This window comes from Arvicola amphibius, chromosome 4, assembly GCF_903992535.2.
Source record: "Arvicola amphibius chromosome 4, mArvAmp1.2, whole genome shotgun sequence".
NCBI classification, from domain to species: Eukaryota; Metazoa; Chordata; class Mammalia; order Rodentia; family Cricetidae; genus Arvicola; species Arvicola amphibius.
The window spans coordinates 90,550,836-90,568,223 of record NC_052050.1 but is presented as its reverse complement, the minus strand read 5'-3'; the positions used below and the strand labels follow the sequence as shown (position 1 = coordinate 90,568,223).

Sequence of the window (17,388 nt, the reverse complement as noted above, 5' to 3'; positions counted from 1 at the left end):
AGCCTCAGTGTGCAGAGATCTAGAGCCCAGATGCCTGCTGCAGAACGTGTGTGTGCCATGCTGCCATTCATAGTGTGTTTAAACACTCTGCACCACCCAGCTCCATGCGGCCAGTCCAGGGGACATTTGGCATTGCCCCCTCTGAAGCATCAAGTCCTAAATAAGACGGTTTGCCCATCTCTGCCCACCCAGCCACTCACCTAGGCGCCCAACCTGAGGGGTAACAGACACTGAGATCTTAGCAGGTAGCAGACAAGCCTTACTGTCCAGGGACGGGGAGAGTGTGATAGAGCATCAGTGGGCGGTGCTTCAGAGGAGCAGGAAACGCGCACGGTGTGCTCACTACGACCTTTCCAGATATGCTGGGCTGGGGAGGCCTCACATCTTACATTTGTGTAAAAGTGTGGGGAAGGGGCTCAGGGAGGGAGGTGAAAGCTTAGGGTGAGAGGAGTAGAATGCACATATATCTGGGGGTGAGGGCGGTGTCCTGAGTTCCAGGACAGCCAGGGCTACGAGAACCCTGTCTTAACCCTCCCCACCCCCCCAAAAAAGCATATATAAGCCGGGTAGTGGCACTCGGGAAGTAGAGCCAGATATTTCTCTGAGTTCAAGGCCAGTCTGGTCTACAAAAAAAGACTACTCAAAACAAAATTACTTTTAATTAAGGTGAAAATCATACAGGTAGCCATTTAAATTGCAGTGGGGCCCTGGCTCCATTCCCACCACACCCCCCACAGCTGGTACTCAGTGTTCTGTGTCCCTACCCATCATGATCTGCACTTCTAATCGCTGTCTGTCCAGTGAGGAGAGGCAGACTTCTCCTGGCCTACCCACCACTGTGGACGTATGTCTTCAGGGGTGGCAAAGGCCAGGGCAAGAAGAGAGAACTTGGCTGGGCAGTGGTGGTGCACACCTTCAATCCCAGCATTCTGGAGTCAGAGGCAGGCACATCTGAGTTTGAGGCCAGCCTGGTCTACAGAGAGCTAGTTCCAGGACAGGCTCTAAAACTACACAGAGAACCCCTGTCTCAGGGGGAAAAATTAGGTGGGGCAGCAGTGGGCTGGGGTGGGGTGCAGCACTAGCCCCTGACCTAGAGCTCGGGGATGGCTCGCTCTTTCTGTCCTAATGTCCCACCCCTCAGTGTGCACCTCAGAGGCAGGGAGCACCTCTGTGCTGATACAGTTCTCCTGACAGCGGCTGTGCGTGGAGGCAGACACAGCTTTCCTCTCTTGCTCAACACTGGAGCTCACAGACCCCAGCTGCTGTCAGTGACCTGGCTGCCTGGCTCCGCTGCTGTCGCTGTCACCCAGTCCTTGGTTTTCTGCAGTCTCGCGATGACTGCAGCGAGCGGGGAGAACACAGGGCCCAGCTCTCATCCACAGTGGCTGGGGTGCCGATGTTATCCAGCTGAACCCGAGCGACCGCTTTTCTTAGACGCCCATGCATCTCTGGGACAGACCATGTCTTAGGCCATAGGCCAGCCACAAAGGCTAAAGTATACAGTGTGTTCTTTCCCCAAGAACCTTTAGAGAACCCCAGTAAACATTTCTAGATACGAGTCAACAAGTGAAACTGGAAAGTTTACTAAAGTGGCAGAACAGTGCTGGGGGATATATGTTTATATGTACGTGTGTGTGTGTGTGTGTGTGTGTGTGTGTGTGTGTCTGTATGTATGTGTACGTATATATGCCTGTGTGGGTGTGGTGCAGTGCTCAATCGAACCTAGAGTCGCAAACATAGCAGGCAAGGATTTTACCCTGAGCTCTGTCCTTAGAGAGAATAAAAGGTCTCAAAATGCAGGTTTTATCTTAAACAAGAAAACAAATGAAACTCAAAGGATCAGAGGCAAAGCTGAGACAGAGCACATACAACGCCCGTCCTCCCCGGAGGGAGTGACACATTAAGGTCACCATGATGGCCCACGCCTGATGGCCAATCATTGGCAAGAAATTGCTTGGGTTTGAGGTCAGCTTTGGGTACAGAGCAAATGAGTTCAAGGACACACTTGTTACAGAGCGAGACCTGCCCCATAAGTGCACCTGCCCCTCGGAAAGGAGGGGGACTGGTGAAGCATGAACCAAAAGTTCTTTGAAGAGAAAAAAATTTTCACACTGATCAAAATTAAAGCTATAAATCATAAAAATCATGAAGGAAGAAATTACTGCTGCTCCTAACGTTCCCAGGGTTTATGTAGGGCACCAAGGAGAAACAATGAAACCAACTGATCCCCAGAGAGACACAGCCACCCAGCTGAAGAATAATTAGCTGTGCCTGTCAGTACTTAACAAATCGTTTGAGACCATCTTGGACACAACAGACTAAGTGCATGTGTGGGTTTCTGTTTCACAGACCCTGGGTCTCTCTCTAGCTGAGACTGGTCTCCAACTCATGGTCCTCTCACATCAGCCTGAGAGGGAGAGTCTCTCGGAAGTGGCTTGTGAACACACCTATACCAAATTGAAGTCTCTCAGAGAGAAGAGGTCACATGGCTTCACTGGTGTGTTCTACCACACAGAGGGGGTGATCCCAACTCAGTTTCCAGACTAATGTCTTTCTGATACCAAAGCCCAAGAAAGATATCAACATATAAAATACTCAAAAATCCCTAGTATTGCCAACTCAAGTTCAGCAACATCATATACTGTGACCGTATGGGATTGACCTCAGGAAATGTAAGACTGAGCGTGAGCCGGTGTAGCCTGCCGTATGAATCGAGAGCAAAGCCTATAGGATCAGTTCACAAGAGTGTTTGGCAGCCGGGCGGTGGTGGCACACGCCTTTAATCCCAGCACTCGGGAGGCAGAGGCAGGCGGATCTCTGTGAGTTCGAGACCAGCCTGGTCTACAAGAGCTAGTTCCAGGATAGGCTTCAAAGCTACAGAGAAACCCTGTCTCGAAAAACCAAAAAAAAAAAAAAAAAAAAAAAAAAAAAAAAGAGTGTTTGGCAGTGTCCAACATTCATTCACAAAATCTCTCCACCAACACTGGCACTTTCGTGGCCTGAAAGAGTACCCGTGTGTGCCTTCACCTGTTACTATGAGAATCTACGGCCCTAGAGACACAATCCACAGGTGCACCATCTTGCATTTTAGAGGCTGGAAGTTGACATGACTCATCAGATGTCCTCAGAACTCACTCTTGAAGGCTCAAGAAATGTGTCCTTGGTCTGTCCAGCTTCTTAAAAGCCACCTCTGTCCCCAGCTCACAGCCTTTTCTCCCCCTGCAAAGCCGGAGACAGTGGCTGAGCCCTCCTGACTCAGCCTCCCACATCACCTTCCGAATCCAGGACCCTGTGTTTACTTTGGCCTCATCTGGGATCTTAGTAAGGTCCCTCTGTCATGTAATGGTCACAGATTCCAGGGGTTGGGAAATGGGCATCTCTGGCAAACATACACCGCCTCTTAGAATCTGTGAGAACCAGATCACAACGACACATGACTTAATTCTTCCTACATAGGGGCAAGGCAAAGTCATCCACTCTTGCTACTTCAGAGGGCACTGCGGTAAACATAAAAGCATGCCAGGATATGGGGAACAATGACATGGGGAAGGTAAATTAATGACACAGCCCCGCACAGCGAAGCCCAAGGAGTACTGCTTCACACTAGAATCAACGAGCTGGGCAGCTCCTGGGTTTTAGCATAGATTCATTGTATCTCTACATAGTAGTAACCCGAAAGTGAAAGCAAAGCCGGTTCATTCTCAGTAGCAGCAAAACTAATAACCATTTTGTAAAAATGTAAGGTTTATACAGGAAAAATGGCAAAATGTTTCTAAGAGAAATGAAGGAGCTAAACCAATGGGCATGTGGCCATGCTCACCAATGAGACAAGCGTTGCAAAGGTACTGGTTCCCCACAAACTGATGTGCAGATTAAAAAAGCACAACCCCAGCAGGATCCTAGCATGTGTTTAAGAAAGTAACAAGCGGGTTTTAAAATTATACAGTGATTCAAAGAAACCACATGAGCCAAAACAACTCTGGTTTGGGGACCTCTGACTACCTGAAGTGGGTACCATGACGAGTGTGGTACAAGGACAAGGTTAGGCGCCAGGACGCAAGGCAGAATCAAGAATGAACTATGGTGCTGGTGGCCATTTGTTTTTGTTGGGCGCCGAGAACAGTCTTCTCAACAGATGGGCTGGGCCACTTGGAAACAGCAGTGAACTCATATATATAGCAAGTATAAATTACTCAGGTTGCACCAGAGAACCAGAACTTTTAGTTTCTAAAATTTAGAGGAAGGAGCAATAGAAAATACAGGACTATGACACATAAGCCAGAAATGGATGGATCTAGAAAATACCTTGTGTGAGGTAACCCAGACCCAGAAAGAGTATGTACTCACTTAAAAGCGGTTTTTAGACATAAAGCAAAGAAAATCAATCACCCTGCAACTCACAATCCCAGAGAACCTAGACAACAATGAGGATCCCAAGAGAGACATATATGGATCTAATCTACATGGGAAGTAGAAAAAGACAAGATCTCCTGAGTAAATTGGGAGCATGGGGACAATGGGAGAGAGTTGAAGGGGAAGGGAGAGGAGGGGGAGAGGAGGAGGGGAGCAGAGAAAAATGTAGAGCTCAATAAAAATTAATAAAAATGTCTTGAGCCAGAAGAGAAATTGATATTGATATTCTTCATTTAAATTAGAAATTTGCAATAAAAAGACATCCTAAGAAATAGACAAGGTACAGATAGGGAAAACTTACATCTGGTAATATGTGACATATAGTCTGAAGTTCACAATGAAGTCTTAGAAAACAACCCAAGGGCTGGCGAGGAGGCTCCACACGGTGCCACACAACTGTCTCTGCCTCCAGTTCCAGGGGATCCAGTGCCCTCCTTTGGCCTCTGCAGGCACCAGGTTTGCATGCAGTACATATACATACATGTGGGCAAACACTCATAAAAATATTTTTAAGGGGCTGGAGAGATGGTTCAGAGGTTAAGCGCACTGCCTGCTCTTCCAAAGGTCCTGAGATCAATTCCCAGCAACACATGATGGCTCACAACCATCTGTAATGTGATCTGGTGCCCTCTTCTCATGCTAATACATGTGGGCAGAACACTGTATACAAAGTAAATAAATATGGGGAGTGGTGATGCATGCCTTTAAAAATATTTTAACACAAAAAGGGCAAAAAGATGACACATTTTCACAAGTGATGGAAGAATGGCCAAGAAAACACATGAAAAGGGAGATGGCAGTCAGTACAGCTGCCTGTTCTGGAAACACGACCTGCGTGAAGACCCCTCCCCCACATGCAAGCTGGCTGTGGCACACCCGCCGTACCAGCACTGTGACGTGGTGGTGGTGACACACCAATCTCTCGGGCCTTCTGGCTAGCCAGTGAGCTGCTGGCTCAGTTTGAGCCTTGCCTCAAAAAATGTCAGAAAAGTGGCTGAGGAAGACACTGGATGTTGTCCCTGGCCTCCACATGTACGCATACACAGCACACAAAGCTAAATACTAACCATCCTGATTTTAAGTTATATTACAGAGCTATAACAACGGCATGATGCTGGAATAAAAACTGACAACTGATCGGTAGAACAGATCCTACGCTCACCTGATTTTTTAAAATAATTTATTTTATATCCTGGTCAGTTTCCCCTCCCTCCTTTCCTTCCCATCCCTTCCCCACTCCCCTCTGTTCCCACCCCAAGATCCACTCCTCCGTTTCTGTTTAGGAAAGGGCAGGTCTCCCGTGAGTATCAACAAAACATGGCGTATCAAGTTGCAGTTAGACTATGCACCTCCCCATGTATTAAGGCTGGGCAAGGTGACCCAGTAGGTGGAGTAGGGTCCCAAAAGCCAGTAAAAGAGTTGGAGACAGCCAACTCCTACTGTTAGGAGTTCCACAAGAGGAACAAGCTACACAACTGTCACATATATGCAGAGTGCCTAGGTCAGTCCCACACAGGTTGTCGGTTGTCTCTGTGAGTCCCTGTTAGTTGATTCTGTGAGTTTTCTTGTGTCCTTGACTTCTCTGGCTCCTACAATCCTTTTTACCTCACTCTGCCACAGGATTCCCCAAACTCCGCCTAATATTCGGCTGTGGGTCTGTGCCTAGAGATTGGGGGAGTAGCCAACCAATGACCTATCTAGCTTAAAGCCCACGCCAGGAGAGTAAGCCCACCTGATACTGCCTGGAGCACCAGAACCCACAGGCTGGATAGGGCAGAGACCTGGAATAGAGCCAAGCGTGACTCAAGAGAGAAATCGTCAGTGCCGTGATGTGTAATTGATGCTCAGCCACACCTGGACCAGGCTGCTGCCGGGCCTGAGTCTGTTTGTTTGTTTGGTTTGGTTTGGTTTTTCAAGACAGGGTTTCTCTGTGTAACATCCCTAGCTGTCCTGGAACTAGCTCTTGTAGACCAGGCTGGCCTCGAACTCACAGAGACCCACCTGCCTCTGCCTCCCAAGTGCTGGGATTAAAGGCGTGCACCACCACTGCCTGGCCTGATTCTTTTTTAATACACACTTGAAAAAAGCATCAACAAATGATGGCCAAATTGGATAGTTACATGAAACATGATTCTTCTTATTCCATACAAAACTCAACTCTGAATGGGCCAAGGACCTCAACATAAAATCAATTCCCCGAATGAGGGAATGAGCTTCAACTTCCAGGCCCAGGAAATGGTTTAGAACAGGCCCCTGGTGGCACAGGCATCGAGACCAACAGCAGACAAAGGAACCACATGAAAAGGTGTCTGGACAGAGAGATACCACCATGCCGAGTGGAGGTGGCTCACACCTTTAATCCCAACAGCATCTTTGTGGGTTCAAGCCCAGCTTGGTCTACATAGTGAGTTCTAGGACAGCCAGAGATGCATAGAGAGATCCTGTCTCAGGAAAAGAAAGACCCCGCAGACCCGCCTTCCCCCAAGCATTACAGGTTATTGTCAACACGCTCGGCTACCCCAGACTGACAGGACGGCAAGAGAATGATGCAAGGCTGGCTGCTGAGAGCGACGTGAGAGATTATAAAGGGATATGAGATGCCGAAGGGAACATGTTTAGGTACAAATGCAAACAGGACTCAAAATTCTGATAAATCAAATTACATAAAAAATTATGAAGGATTAGTTGGGCGTGTTGCATTTCGATAAGCCCAGCATGCTGGAGGCTGAGGCAGGGGGCCACTGTGAATTTGAGCACCAGTCTGGACTATGTAGTTAAGGTTCTGTCAGCCTCGAAGTGGTGACATAATTCCAGCTGTAACCCCGGCACTTGGGAGGTAGAGGCAGAAGAACCAGGAGTTTAAAGCCTCACCTGCTACATATCAAGTTCAAGGTCAGATTAGGCTGGGGGAGTAAGGGAATATGCTCGAGCCTCGCACAGGCCCTGGCCTGTATCCAGCCTAGCACCATGTGCCTGCACACACAGAACGAAAAGCCCAAAGCTCCCGACAAGTCTTGCGTCTGGAATTTAGAAATCTCAAGACTGACAGGTGATCTGAGAGAAACTGAGAAGAAGCTCAAACACAAATGTGCCAGCAGCTTCAGTGTGCTCAGCCTAACCAGAGACCCAGAAAACACAGACCACTAAGACAGCCATCTACCAGTAGGTAGCACACAGAGATGGCTGGGGAAGCTGTATGTACCCCAAGTCCTGCCCCACAGAAACACCCATGTCCCCTCAGGCCTCAGCCACCACCCACAGCTTTGCTGAGGGGTCCTGGAGGGAGGAGCTGAGCACCCAGCTCGGACAGATGTACCACATGGCTGTCTCACTCGGATGATGTCCAGAGGCTGACCTGGCGCACTCTGCATCTGATGGCATATTCAGGGCTAGACACAGGCCCCATGGGCCCTGAGAATGGCCCTGGGAAGGAAACCTTGACAGGATAGCTGGGCTGCTGGGGAGTAGAGAACTCTGGTTATATTACTGTGCTGTGTGACTCAGGACCCAGGAGGCTGACTTGGCTCTAACCAAGCTGTCAAAAGCCTGCTAAGGCCTCCTCCACTCCACATCCAGTGGTGTTTGCAGTGGACAGGAAGAGATCCATCCCAGCCCAGAGTAAAGCAGGGCCCCGCAGGGAATCCCGGGCACTGCTGCGCGGCCCCCTTTCCCAGCAGAGACTGAGGCAGGCCTCTGGCCTCACAGCCCTGCTGAGCCCGCACTTTTCCTGTGTAAACTGCTCTGTGGCTCTGGGCGGAGCCTGCCCCTGCCGATCTATAATTTCTCAGAAAAGAGGCTGAGGAATAACCTGGAAAATGCCCTAGAGATGAGGCAGCAGAGTGGAAGCCACAGCCCCCTGACCCTCCCAGACCTGTCTACTTCCTCTGTCTGCCTGGAGATAGGTCCTAATGTCCCCCAACCCCCCCTCCCCGAGAAGTGCTCCCCCTGAAACCTGGCCCCTCCCGTGTGCATTCCCACCACCCCGGCAGGGCAAAGGGACAGAGCTCAAGGCAGGGTTCGCTGAGCTTCCGAGCGTCCACCAGGTCACAGCTCTCAGGCCCTGGAGGAGGAAGCCGAGATGTGGCTCCGGCAGGGTGAGTGGAGCCAGGGCCAAGTTGAGGGCCCCATGAACAGCCCCCCTAACCTCCCTCAGAGGCAGCACATTTACCCGGGGTCTCTACACACAAGGAACTGTGGTAGTTAGGCCCTTGTTGCTGCCGAGGACAGTCAGAGGCCCATGGAAGCTGCTGGCCCTGGCCCTTACGGCCTGGGTGTCCCACTGCCCTCTTGCCAGGCTTCCCCAGGAGGGCTGTGCTACTGAAGGCAAACATGAGGTAGCTGGTGGCCCTGCCAGGTGTTCCTAGAAGAGGCCCTGGGGGAGGGGCAGTGGCCAGACATCAGCTGACCTAGAGGTCACTGGAAGGCTGAGACTGAGCCCTGGACAAACCCCTGGGCTGGGAAGCCCAAACGGTGGAACCCACTTAGCCTGTGAAACCCCAGCTAAGCCAGGCGGTGGTGGCGCACACCTTTAAATCCCAGCGCTTGGGAAGCAGAGGCAGGGGGATCTCTATGAGTTTGGGGCCAGCCTGGTCTACAGAGTGAGTTCAGGATAACCAGGGCTACACAAAGAAACTCTGTCTTGAAAAACCAAAAAAAAAAAAAAAAAAAAAAAAACAAAAGAAAGAAACCCCAGCTCAGGCAACATGCTAGAAATACAGGAGGGTCTGTAAGAAACAGGCAGCAACTCCTTAACCCGACACAGCCATCTGCTCAGTATGGGGGTGAGTGGGGGGTTCCCCAGGATCCGCAAGCTCCCTTAGGGTATTCTCACCTTGGCTGAACCTACTTGGAGAGAGGGCCCTCTCTGTCTTGAGCACCAGATCCTGTAAGGCTACTCCAACAAGCCTCTACCTCCAACACCTGCATGGGCAGCCTTCAGAGCCCCACGTCTCCCCGGCACCATCTGCACCCAGGAGACTTGCGGTTGAGACTAGCTGCCCAGCACGAGAGGGTTAAAGGAGACGAGTGTGGGGCAGGGCCAGCTTAAGGCTGCCAGCTACTGGCAGTGAGGAAATCCAGAGGGCAGCAGCCTGCACTTAGGCAGCGCTCGCTCACTGCCTGCCTGCAGCCAGTTCTGTGCGAGGCGCAATGGCCCAGAGGACAGGTGAGGACCCCATATCCCTGCCACTTGCTCTGAGGGTAGCTGGCCCTCAACCCTGAGCCCACTGGGAAAAGCTGCAGTGAGCTCAGCTCAGGGTGGGCTGGTGGGAATTCTGGGTTGGGCCTTGGATACTGCTAATCATGACACCAAGGGGTCTGTTATGCTCTCCCTTGGTGGTGGCACTGGGGGGAAGGCAGAACGAAGGCAGGGCAGGCAGGAACAAGTACCAAACCCCTGGGCATGACGAGGTGAGGTGCAGAAATGAGCTCCCCACAGCCCTACCTCACAGCTTGCCGCGACGGTGTGCTAGCCACAGCCTGTGACCCTTCTAGCTACTGCTCCTCTCAGGGGCCCAGCCCCGGCTGAGTAGGAAGCCAGCGTCTTATCCTTGCCCACCTTTGGCGTGCTACCACAATGCCAGGGGCTGCCTCATGAGTCTCACTTCAGAACCATTGTGCGGTCATGCCGGATGCATGCTGTGTGGTGCGGAATGGTGCTGCCCAGCTTGAGCTGAGGTGCTGGTCGAGTAGTGTGAGTCGAGTCAGGGTTTTCTAGACCCCCATTCTTCTGCCAGCAGGTGGTACAGGCTGCGTACACTGGGGAGCAAGTAGGGTGTGCCTCTCCCAGCTAGGGGCCGAACAGGCAGGGAGTGCCCAGCTTGCCGTTCAGTCACTGGGGACCACAAATGAATATGCTGCCCAGGTCTGTTCCAGAATATTCTGGAACAGCCAGGTCTTGGCCAACAGCTCAGCTCTGCTTTTCAGCCTGACTGTGTATACCCCAGAGGGCACAGACTGCCACATGGCCTAGTGGCCAGGGCCAGGGCCAAGGTTGCCTGTGAAGCCAGGTTGAAATAGAAGCTCTAAGCCCTGGGTGCAGAGATGGAGACCACCACTCGCTGATCCCATGAACTGGAAAAGTGAAGTCACTTCCAAGGATAGGATCTGGCTGCTTGTATCAAAGAGGGCTGATCACAGGTCTCAAAGCTCAAAGAACACCCTTCTCTTACAGTGGCTGAGGCCTAGGGAAGCCCAGGGGTTGGCTCACATCCTGGGTCACAGTCCTCTGGGCACCTCCTTGCCAAGTCCTTCTCCCTACAGGAGGCCCAGCCCTGGTGGTACTTCTGGCTTTCTGGGTGGCACTGGGCTCCTGTAACCTGCAAGGGGCAGATCCTGGAGCATCCACAGATGCCGAGGGCCCCCCGTGCCCTGTCACCTGTACCTGCAGCTATGACGACCACACAGAGGAGCTCAGCGTCTTCTGCAGTTCGAGGAACCTCACACGGCTGCCTGATGGCATCCCAGCGAGCACCAGGGCCCTGTGGCTTGACGGCAATAACCTCTCCTCCATCCCCTCAGCGGCTTTCCAAAACCTGTCCAGCTTGGACTTCCTCAACCTGCAGGGCAGCTGGCTGAGCAGTCTGGAGCCCCAGGCGCTGCTCGGCCTGCAGAACCTCTACCACTTGCACCTGGAGCGGAACCTGCTCCGGGGCCTCGCTGCTGGCTTGTTCTCGCACACGCCCAGCCTGGCTTCACTCAGCCTGAGCAACAACCTCCTGGGCCGGCTGGAAGCGGGGCTGTTCCAGGGCCTCGGTCACCTCTGGGACCTCAACCTGGGCTGGAACAGCCTAGTGGTCCTGCCCGATACAGTGTTCCAGGGCCTGGGTAACCTCCGGGAGCTGGTGCTGGCTGGCAACAAACTGGCTTACCTGCAGCCTTCGCTCTTCTGCGGCTTGGGTGAGCTGCGAGAGCTGGACCTGAGCAGGAACGCGCTGCGCAGCGTCAAAGCCAACGTCTTCATACACCTGCCCAGGCTGCAGAAGCTGTACCTGGACCGCAACTTTGTCACAGCTGTGGCCCCCGGGGCCTTCCTGGGCATGAAGGCACTGCGCTGGCTGGACCTGTCCCATAACCGCGTGGCAGGCCTCCTGGAGGACACCTTCCCAGGCCTGCTGGGTCTGCATGTCCTGCGCCTGGCACACAATGCCATCACTATCTTGCGGCCCCGTACTTTCAAAGACTTACACTTCCTGGAGGAACTGCAGCTTGGTCACAATCGCATCCGGCAGTTAGGTGAGAAGACATTTGAGGGCCTTGGGCAGCTGGAGGTGCTCACGCTCAATGACAATCAGATCCACGAGGTCAAAGTGGGTGCCTTCTTTGGCCTCTTCAACGTGGCTGTTATGAATCTCTCTGGCAACTGTCTGAAGAGCCTCCCGGAGCGAGTGTTCCAGGGCCTGGCCAAGCTGCACAGCCTGCACCTGGAGCACAGCTGCCTGGGCCGCATCCGCCTGCACACTTTCGCCGGCCTCTCGGGGCTGCGCAGGCTCTTCCTTAGGGGCAACAGCATCTCCAGCATCGAGGAGCATAGTCTGGCGGGGCTCTCTGAGCTCCTCGAGCTTGATCTTACCGACAACCAGCTCACACATCTGCCCCACCAGCTTTTCCAGGGACTTGGTCAGCTCGAGTACCTGCTTCTCTCGTATAACCGGCTGTCGGCGCTGTCTGAGGATGTCCTGAGCCCCTTGCAGCGGGCCTTCTGGCTGGACATCTCCCACAACCGCCTGGAGGGGCTGTCGGAAGGCCTTTTCTCACGACTGGGGCGGCTGCGCTACCTCAGCCTCAGGAACAACTCTTTGCACACCTTCTCGCCACAGCCTGGCCTGGAACGCCTGTGGCTTGACGCCAACCCCTGGGACTGCCGCTGTCCCCTCAAGGCACTGCGTAACTTTGCCCTGCAGAACCCTGGCATTGTCCCCCGCTCTGTTCAGACTGTCTGTGAGGGGGATGACTGCCAGCCGGTGCACACCTACAACAACATCACCTGTGCTGGCCCTGCCGACGTCTCAGGCCTCGACCTTCGAGACATCAGCGAAACACATTTTGTGCACTGCTGACCCTGGCTACCACTGGCCTGGTTTGGCCTAATGCTGCCTTGTGGTCAGGACAGTTCTCACTGTTACCAGAATCGCCAGCCCTCTAAGCTGGGGGGTGGGGGGGAGCGGGCAGAGAATACCTACCCATCTCTAGGGGACAGGTCCTAGGCTGCTCACTTCCTGGAAGCAGGGCAGTACCGGCAGCCATGTGGCCTAAACTCAGAAAGGTGGGCACAGGCCAGGTGCCCAAGGACCAACCAGGAGGCGAAGCACTCAGCAGCACTCCCTGCTGGCAACAATTAAAAGCAAGCACTAAGCATGGCTTGTAGAGTGTGCCCTTGGGGTAGGTGACCTGTGGTCTCCGTCCTTGTCCCCACCTCTTCTACCCTGTCCTAGCTCTACCTGAGCCCATCTGTGCCTTGCTGGTGTTGGGAACATGTGTCCCACTTCACCCTGCTGCGTCCATGCCCTCTTGAGCTTCCTGGGACCCTCTCCTCCAACACAAGGAACTACAGGCACCTCTATCTTCCCAAATCCTGGCACTGCAGCCTTCCCTCAGGGCACGACACTGGGACCAGGTGGGCTTCTCACAGCTGTCCGGATCCCAGGTGGTCAGAGCCCAGGTGTGGAGGTCACTGCCGGGCATGAACAGTGATGCTGGGGCGGAGGCAGGTGGGAGGTGAGGACAGCGCCTTCCCATCTGACTGCAGGAACCAACCTCTGGAATGCTCCCCAGGCCCCCACGGTCCCCTGGAGACCTCAGCTTTGCCCCAGGAAGACATACAGGTCACAATCTGCTTTCCAGAGCTTTACCTCCATGCCTCAGCTCACACCTCGACTCTCATCCTATGGCTTCCAGCTGCCCCGGGCCCACGGGGCCTCTGAAAACACATGCTGACACCCGTCCCCAAGACAAGACAGACATCCTCACCATCTCCTCAGGCCCCTTATATCTTTACTAATACTGCCTGTTCCAGACCTAGAATGCAGCAAAAGCCATCTCAATGAGGACAGAAGGGTCTGGATGCTGGGTTCTTCACAAGGTGGGGGGGGGATAGTTTAATGGTAGACTCCTGTAAGTTAACAAGTAAACCACACAGTGCATCACGGAAGGCTCCACAGCGCAGTTCTTGTGGGCACTCAGGGTCAGTCAGGAGGAGAACGTACTCGCCAGCTCGTGTATAGTGTGCTGTCTGAGCAGCCTGTGGATCTGGGGCGGAGGGAACTATGGCTGGACAAAGCCCATAGGGTGGAATTTAAGGCTGCGACCATCTCAAGAAACTAGGACCCAAACCGTCCCCTCAGCTACAAACTAGTCTGGTGAAGCCGCTGATGGTAAAGAAACTCTGCCCGAACATTCCTGGGAATGTCACTGGGGCCTGCAGGGAGATGTCTGCATGGAGGTCATCACACAGACCAGCCATTGCTCAGGCCAGCAACCGTAGGTCCCAAGGCAGTGCTGAGGACATCTTCTCCCCCTGCTCCCAGAGTTCCTGTAGGCTGTGAGGCTGTCAGGAGTGCACAGCAGGCATCCTGTGCAGAACTTTCTGGGCGATGGAAGTGAGTGCGGCGTAGGCAGCGCTGTTGGGGAACTCCTGGATGAAGTCGCGGCCCTCCTCCAGGCTCCTGGTGAGCTGCGGATCCAGGGGAACAGAGCCTGCAACAGCAAAGGCCAGGGAAGGGCTCACAGAGGGCTCAGTGGTGGAAGTGCTGTTTGCGAGTCTGGCAACCTGCGTTCAGTCTCAGGGACCTACATGGTAGAAGGTGAGAACTGACACCCCCCCCCCCCACACAAACTGTCACCTGACTTCCCCATGTTCCCTGTGGCAAGTGCCACAACACCCTCCCTAAGAAACAAACAAAAATAAGAGGAGGCCTAGCAAGGCTCAGCAGGTGAGGAGTGCCAACCACCACACACTCGCTAGAAACTCAGGCTGCTGACCTCCCTGACCCCCCACTTAAATAACTGGGGCAAGTGGCAGAGCCTGGCACCCCTGCCACATGCACTCCCAGAAGATTGCTGGGCGGCGGGCAGCCCACATAAACCAAACTCGACACTCACTGAAGTCAGGCCCACTCAGAAGCCTGGTAGGTGCAATCTGGGACCCTTGCTGGCTTGCTCTTGAAACTTACCTAAAAAGGGGACTCCAGCCAGCTGGGCCAGCTCCTCTCCTCCGCCCCTGGAGAAGACATTGGTGCACTCCTAGGAAACAAAGGCTGTGAGGGTCCAGTCTGCAGACCCACGGCCAAGGTGAGACCTCCAGCTGCTCCAGGGAGAATACCCAGGTAGGAACAGTGTCTTCATTGGCCAGGAAGTCACTTATCTGAACTGATGGACAGGGGACTTTCTTACTGGAGCCTCTGACTGCTTGCCCTGTCTTGCACCCCCTCAGACCTTGAATTAGCCCACCCATCTTCAGAGACTCACAGCGCAGTGTGGGCAGGCGAAGCCGCTCATGTTCTCCACGACCCCTATGACCTGCAGCCCAGTCTTCCTACAGAAAGTCAGCTCCCGCCTCACATCCCCGACAGACACTGCCTGTAGATCAGAGTAAAGAGGCCAGTCAGCCACATGTCAGCCAAGAACCACGTAATCAGCACGGAACATGGCCCATCACAGCCCAGCCCAACAGAACACAGGCACCAGACAGATACCACGCCCCCAGGTGACGTTGGAGGAGATGCCAGTAGTACCTGTGGTGTGGTGACCACAAGGGCCCCCAGGGGCCTGTAGGGGCGCAGGGCTTCCACGGTGGCCATGTGCTCATCAGAAGTCCCTGGTGGTGTGTCCACAACCAGATAGTCCAGCTCTCCCCAGGCCACGTCAGACACGAACTGCTTTATCAATGCTGCCGAGACCCCAGAGACCAGCAGTAACCTGAGGGGGCGGTTAGGCTGGGGAGGCCCATCTTGTCCAGCCCCCAGCTCCAGATCTACCAGCTGCTACTGGGCAGCTCTCAGGGGACAATGGGAACACCTGCCACACAAGGCAGCAAGGGTCCTTGATCTGCGAGGTAACTGGGGAGGCAGAGCTCAGGGGCTCCCACAAGCACTCTGTGCTTCCCAGCAGCCGTGGTACCACCAGCACTGAACTGCCTCCACACACTCCACCCGACCCGGCTCTACCCCTTACGGCCCCGGGTGAGGATGGAACCTTGAGTCTCCCCGAAGGGCCTCTGTGTCCTCTAGGCCAGAGAACGGCCTGGCATGAAGCTCCTTGTCTGACAGAGCACCAAGCCATTCCCTCTAAGTGTGCTCTTCTTCCGGGCAGCCCCTCACTACAGCCAGGATGGGCTAACGCTACCTCCTTGGAGCTCAGCGCTTGGCCCACTACACACTGTTGTGCCTCAGACCTGTGTGCTGAGAGAGGGCGAGGCTCTCAGGAGACCTCCCTTCCTAACTAAGAGATGGACAACACAGGCCAAACATAGCTTCTCCCTCGATGTGGGTCCCATGTCGCTCTCTCCATTCAGAGGCTGATATGGTTGTCACAGAAGCTGGAAGAGGCTTCTCAGGGACACAGGGGTGTGCTTATCCAGCTGGGTGGGCATGCATGAGCTGTGGAAGCGGTCCATTGGCACAGAGTGAGGCCAGGGCTAGATCCTTACTTTACCAAATACCTATCTACCACGACAGGAGGGAAAGTAGCCGCAATAAAGCAGTACTGAAGGGTCAGCTGGGGGACCCCCGCCCACTGAGTTCTTACCATGTTTCTTGGGACCTCTCCACACCACAGCCTCGTTAGGGTTCTCCAGCAGGAAGCCCACGGACATGAGGGAGATGCTCTGCTCCTGATCCACAAAGACAGGCACCCAGCCATGGTCACACTGGTGCACTGCCTTGCCTTGGGCACGGAGCATGCGTGGGATGCTGGGCCCGCACAGGTCTACATCTAGGATCCCCACCTAAAAGAGAGCGGAGGCTGAGGATGGAGAGATGCCCTTCAGGATTGCGGGAGCTGGAAACTAAGTGCAGCAGGTGTCAGCCCGGGTCGGGGCCTCACCTTCTTGCCCTGGTGGCGCAGCGCCAGGGCCAACTCCGTGGAGATGGTACTTTTCCCAACACCCCCCTTTCCAGAGAGGACAAGGATGATATTTCGCACTCCGGCCAGATTCCCGGGCTCTGGTGAGAAAAAGGAGCTGGTGAGAAAAGGGTGTCCGGGAGAGCGACAAAAACAAAGGCACCCTGGTAGAAGGTCTTCTAGGAGTCCCAGATCTGTCTCGGTCTCACTTCTGTCTGAGGTGGAGTAAATGAAGTCACGTGCACACGTGACACCTGGTGTACGAACGCTCCCCTGTAATGATCTTCAAACTGCCAGCTAACTTCAGCAGAAACAGAGGAAACATAGAGGCTAGTTTAGCACAGCTACGCGGCACCTGTGCCCGAATGCATAGACTGCAGCGGGCTCCCAGCTCTCTCGGAGGAGCAAGGCTGAGGACCTAAAGTAGCCGTAACCACCTCCATGTGCATCCATGTCACCCGGCAGGCTCGGTAAACAAGGGGACATGCCATGCATTGGTGTCTCAGGCTACTCTGTGTGCAGGCCACCGGTGAGCCGCTGCACTCAGTCCGCCTTCAGACTCCCCCGACCCCTCACGCCTGGCCGACCCGCACGCTCACCAGCTGCTGCCTCCATTCCGCCGCCAGCAGCTCCTCTCGACTCCCTTCCGCTTCCTCTCCAAACTCTCCGAGCCTTTGAACCAATGGCAGCAAGAGTCCGCCTAGTCTCGCAATCGTCAGCCAATCAGATCACCTGAAGAGAACCCGAATCTGGCAACTGATGATGACGCCACGGACACAGATATACTTCCGCATGATTGTCCAATAGTGATGCGAGAATCTTTTTGACAGCTCTAGCTAGGACTAGTAGGAACTTTGGTTCAAGATTGACAGGTCGAGCAAGCCTCTCGACAGCAAGTCTGTCTCGCGAGACCCGCCC

The 17,388-nt window shown here is 54.0% G+C and overlaps 2 protein-coding genes across 3 annotated transcripts; one reads left to right on the top strand and one right to left on the bottom strand.

The window, feature by feature from the left end:
- Window positions 1-8,371: 8,371 nt before the first annotated feature.
- Igfals (insulin like growth factor binding protein acid labile subunit) lies at window positions 8,372-13,556 on the top strand. Of its 2 annotated transcripts, none has more exons than XM_038327374.1 (2): window positions 8,372-8,507; window positions 10,675-13,556. In XM_038327374.1, the coding sequence occupies exons 1-2, from the start codon at window positions 8,492-8,494 to the stop codon at window positions 12,468-12,470; spliced, it is 1,812 nt and encodes a 603-aa protein (XP_038183302.1). In that variant the 5' UTR covers window positions 8,372-8,491; the 3' UTR covers window positions 12,471-13,556. The 2 variants fall into 2 exon arrangements, with proteins under 2 accessions (XP_038183302.1, XP_038183301.1); XM_038327373.1 differs by lacking the exon at window positions 8,372-8,507 and adding an exon at window positions 9,426-9,577.
- Nubp2 (nucleotide binding protein 2) lies at window positions 13,482-17,124 on the bottom strand. The gene is made up of 7 exons (XM_038327375.2): window positions 17,070-17,124; window positions 16,453-16,571; window positions 16,156-16,354; window positions 15,144-15,298; window positions 14,878-14,988; window positions 14,583-14,652; window positions 13,482-14,106 (listed from the first exon to the last, which is right to left on the bottom strand). The coding sequence occupies exons 1-7, from the start codon at window positions 17,083-17,085 to the stop codon at window positions 13,961-13,963; spliced, it is 816 nt and encodes a 271-aa protein (XP_038183303.1). The 5' UTR covers window positions 17,086-17,124; the 3' UTR covers window positions 13,482-13,960.
- Window positions 17,125-17,388: the final 264 nt, after the last annotated feature.

Bases quoted from the DNA above. Each gene is read 5' to 3' on its own strand.
- Nubp2 (XM_038327375.2), bottom strand. The intron at 14,989-15,143 runs GTACTACTGGCA...TCTGATCTACAG, and splicing joins TTGTGGTCACCACACCACAG to GCAGTGTCTGTCGGGGATGT. The intron at 14,653-14,877 runs GTGAGTCTCTGA...TTTGTTTCCTAG, and splicing joins TCGCCTGCCCACACTGCGCT to GAGTGCACCAATGTCTTCTC.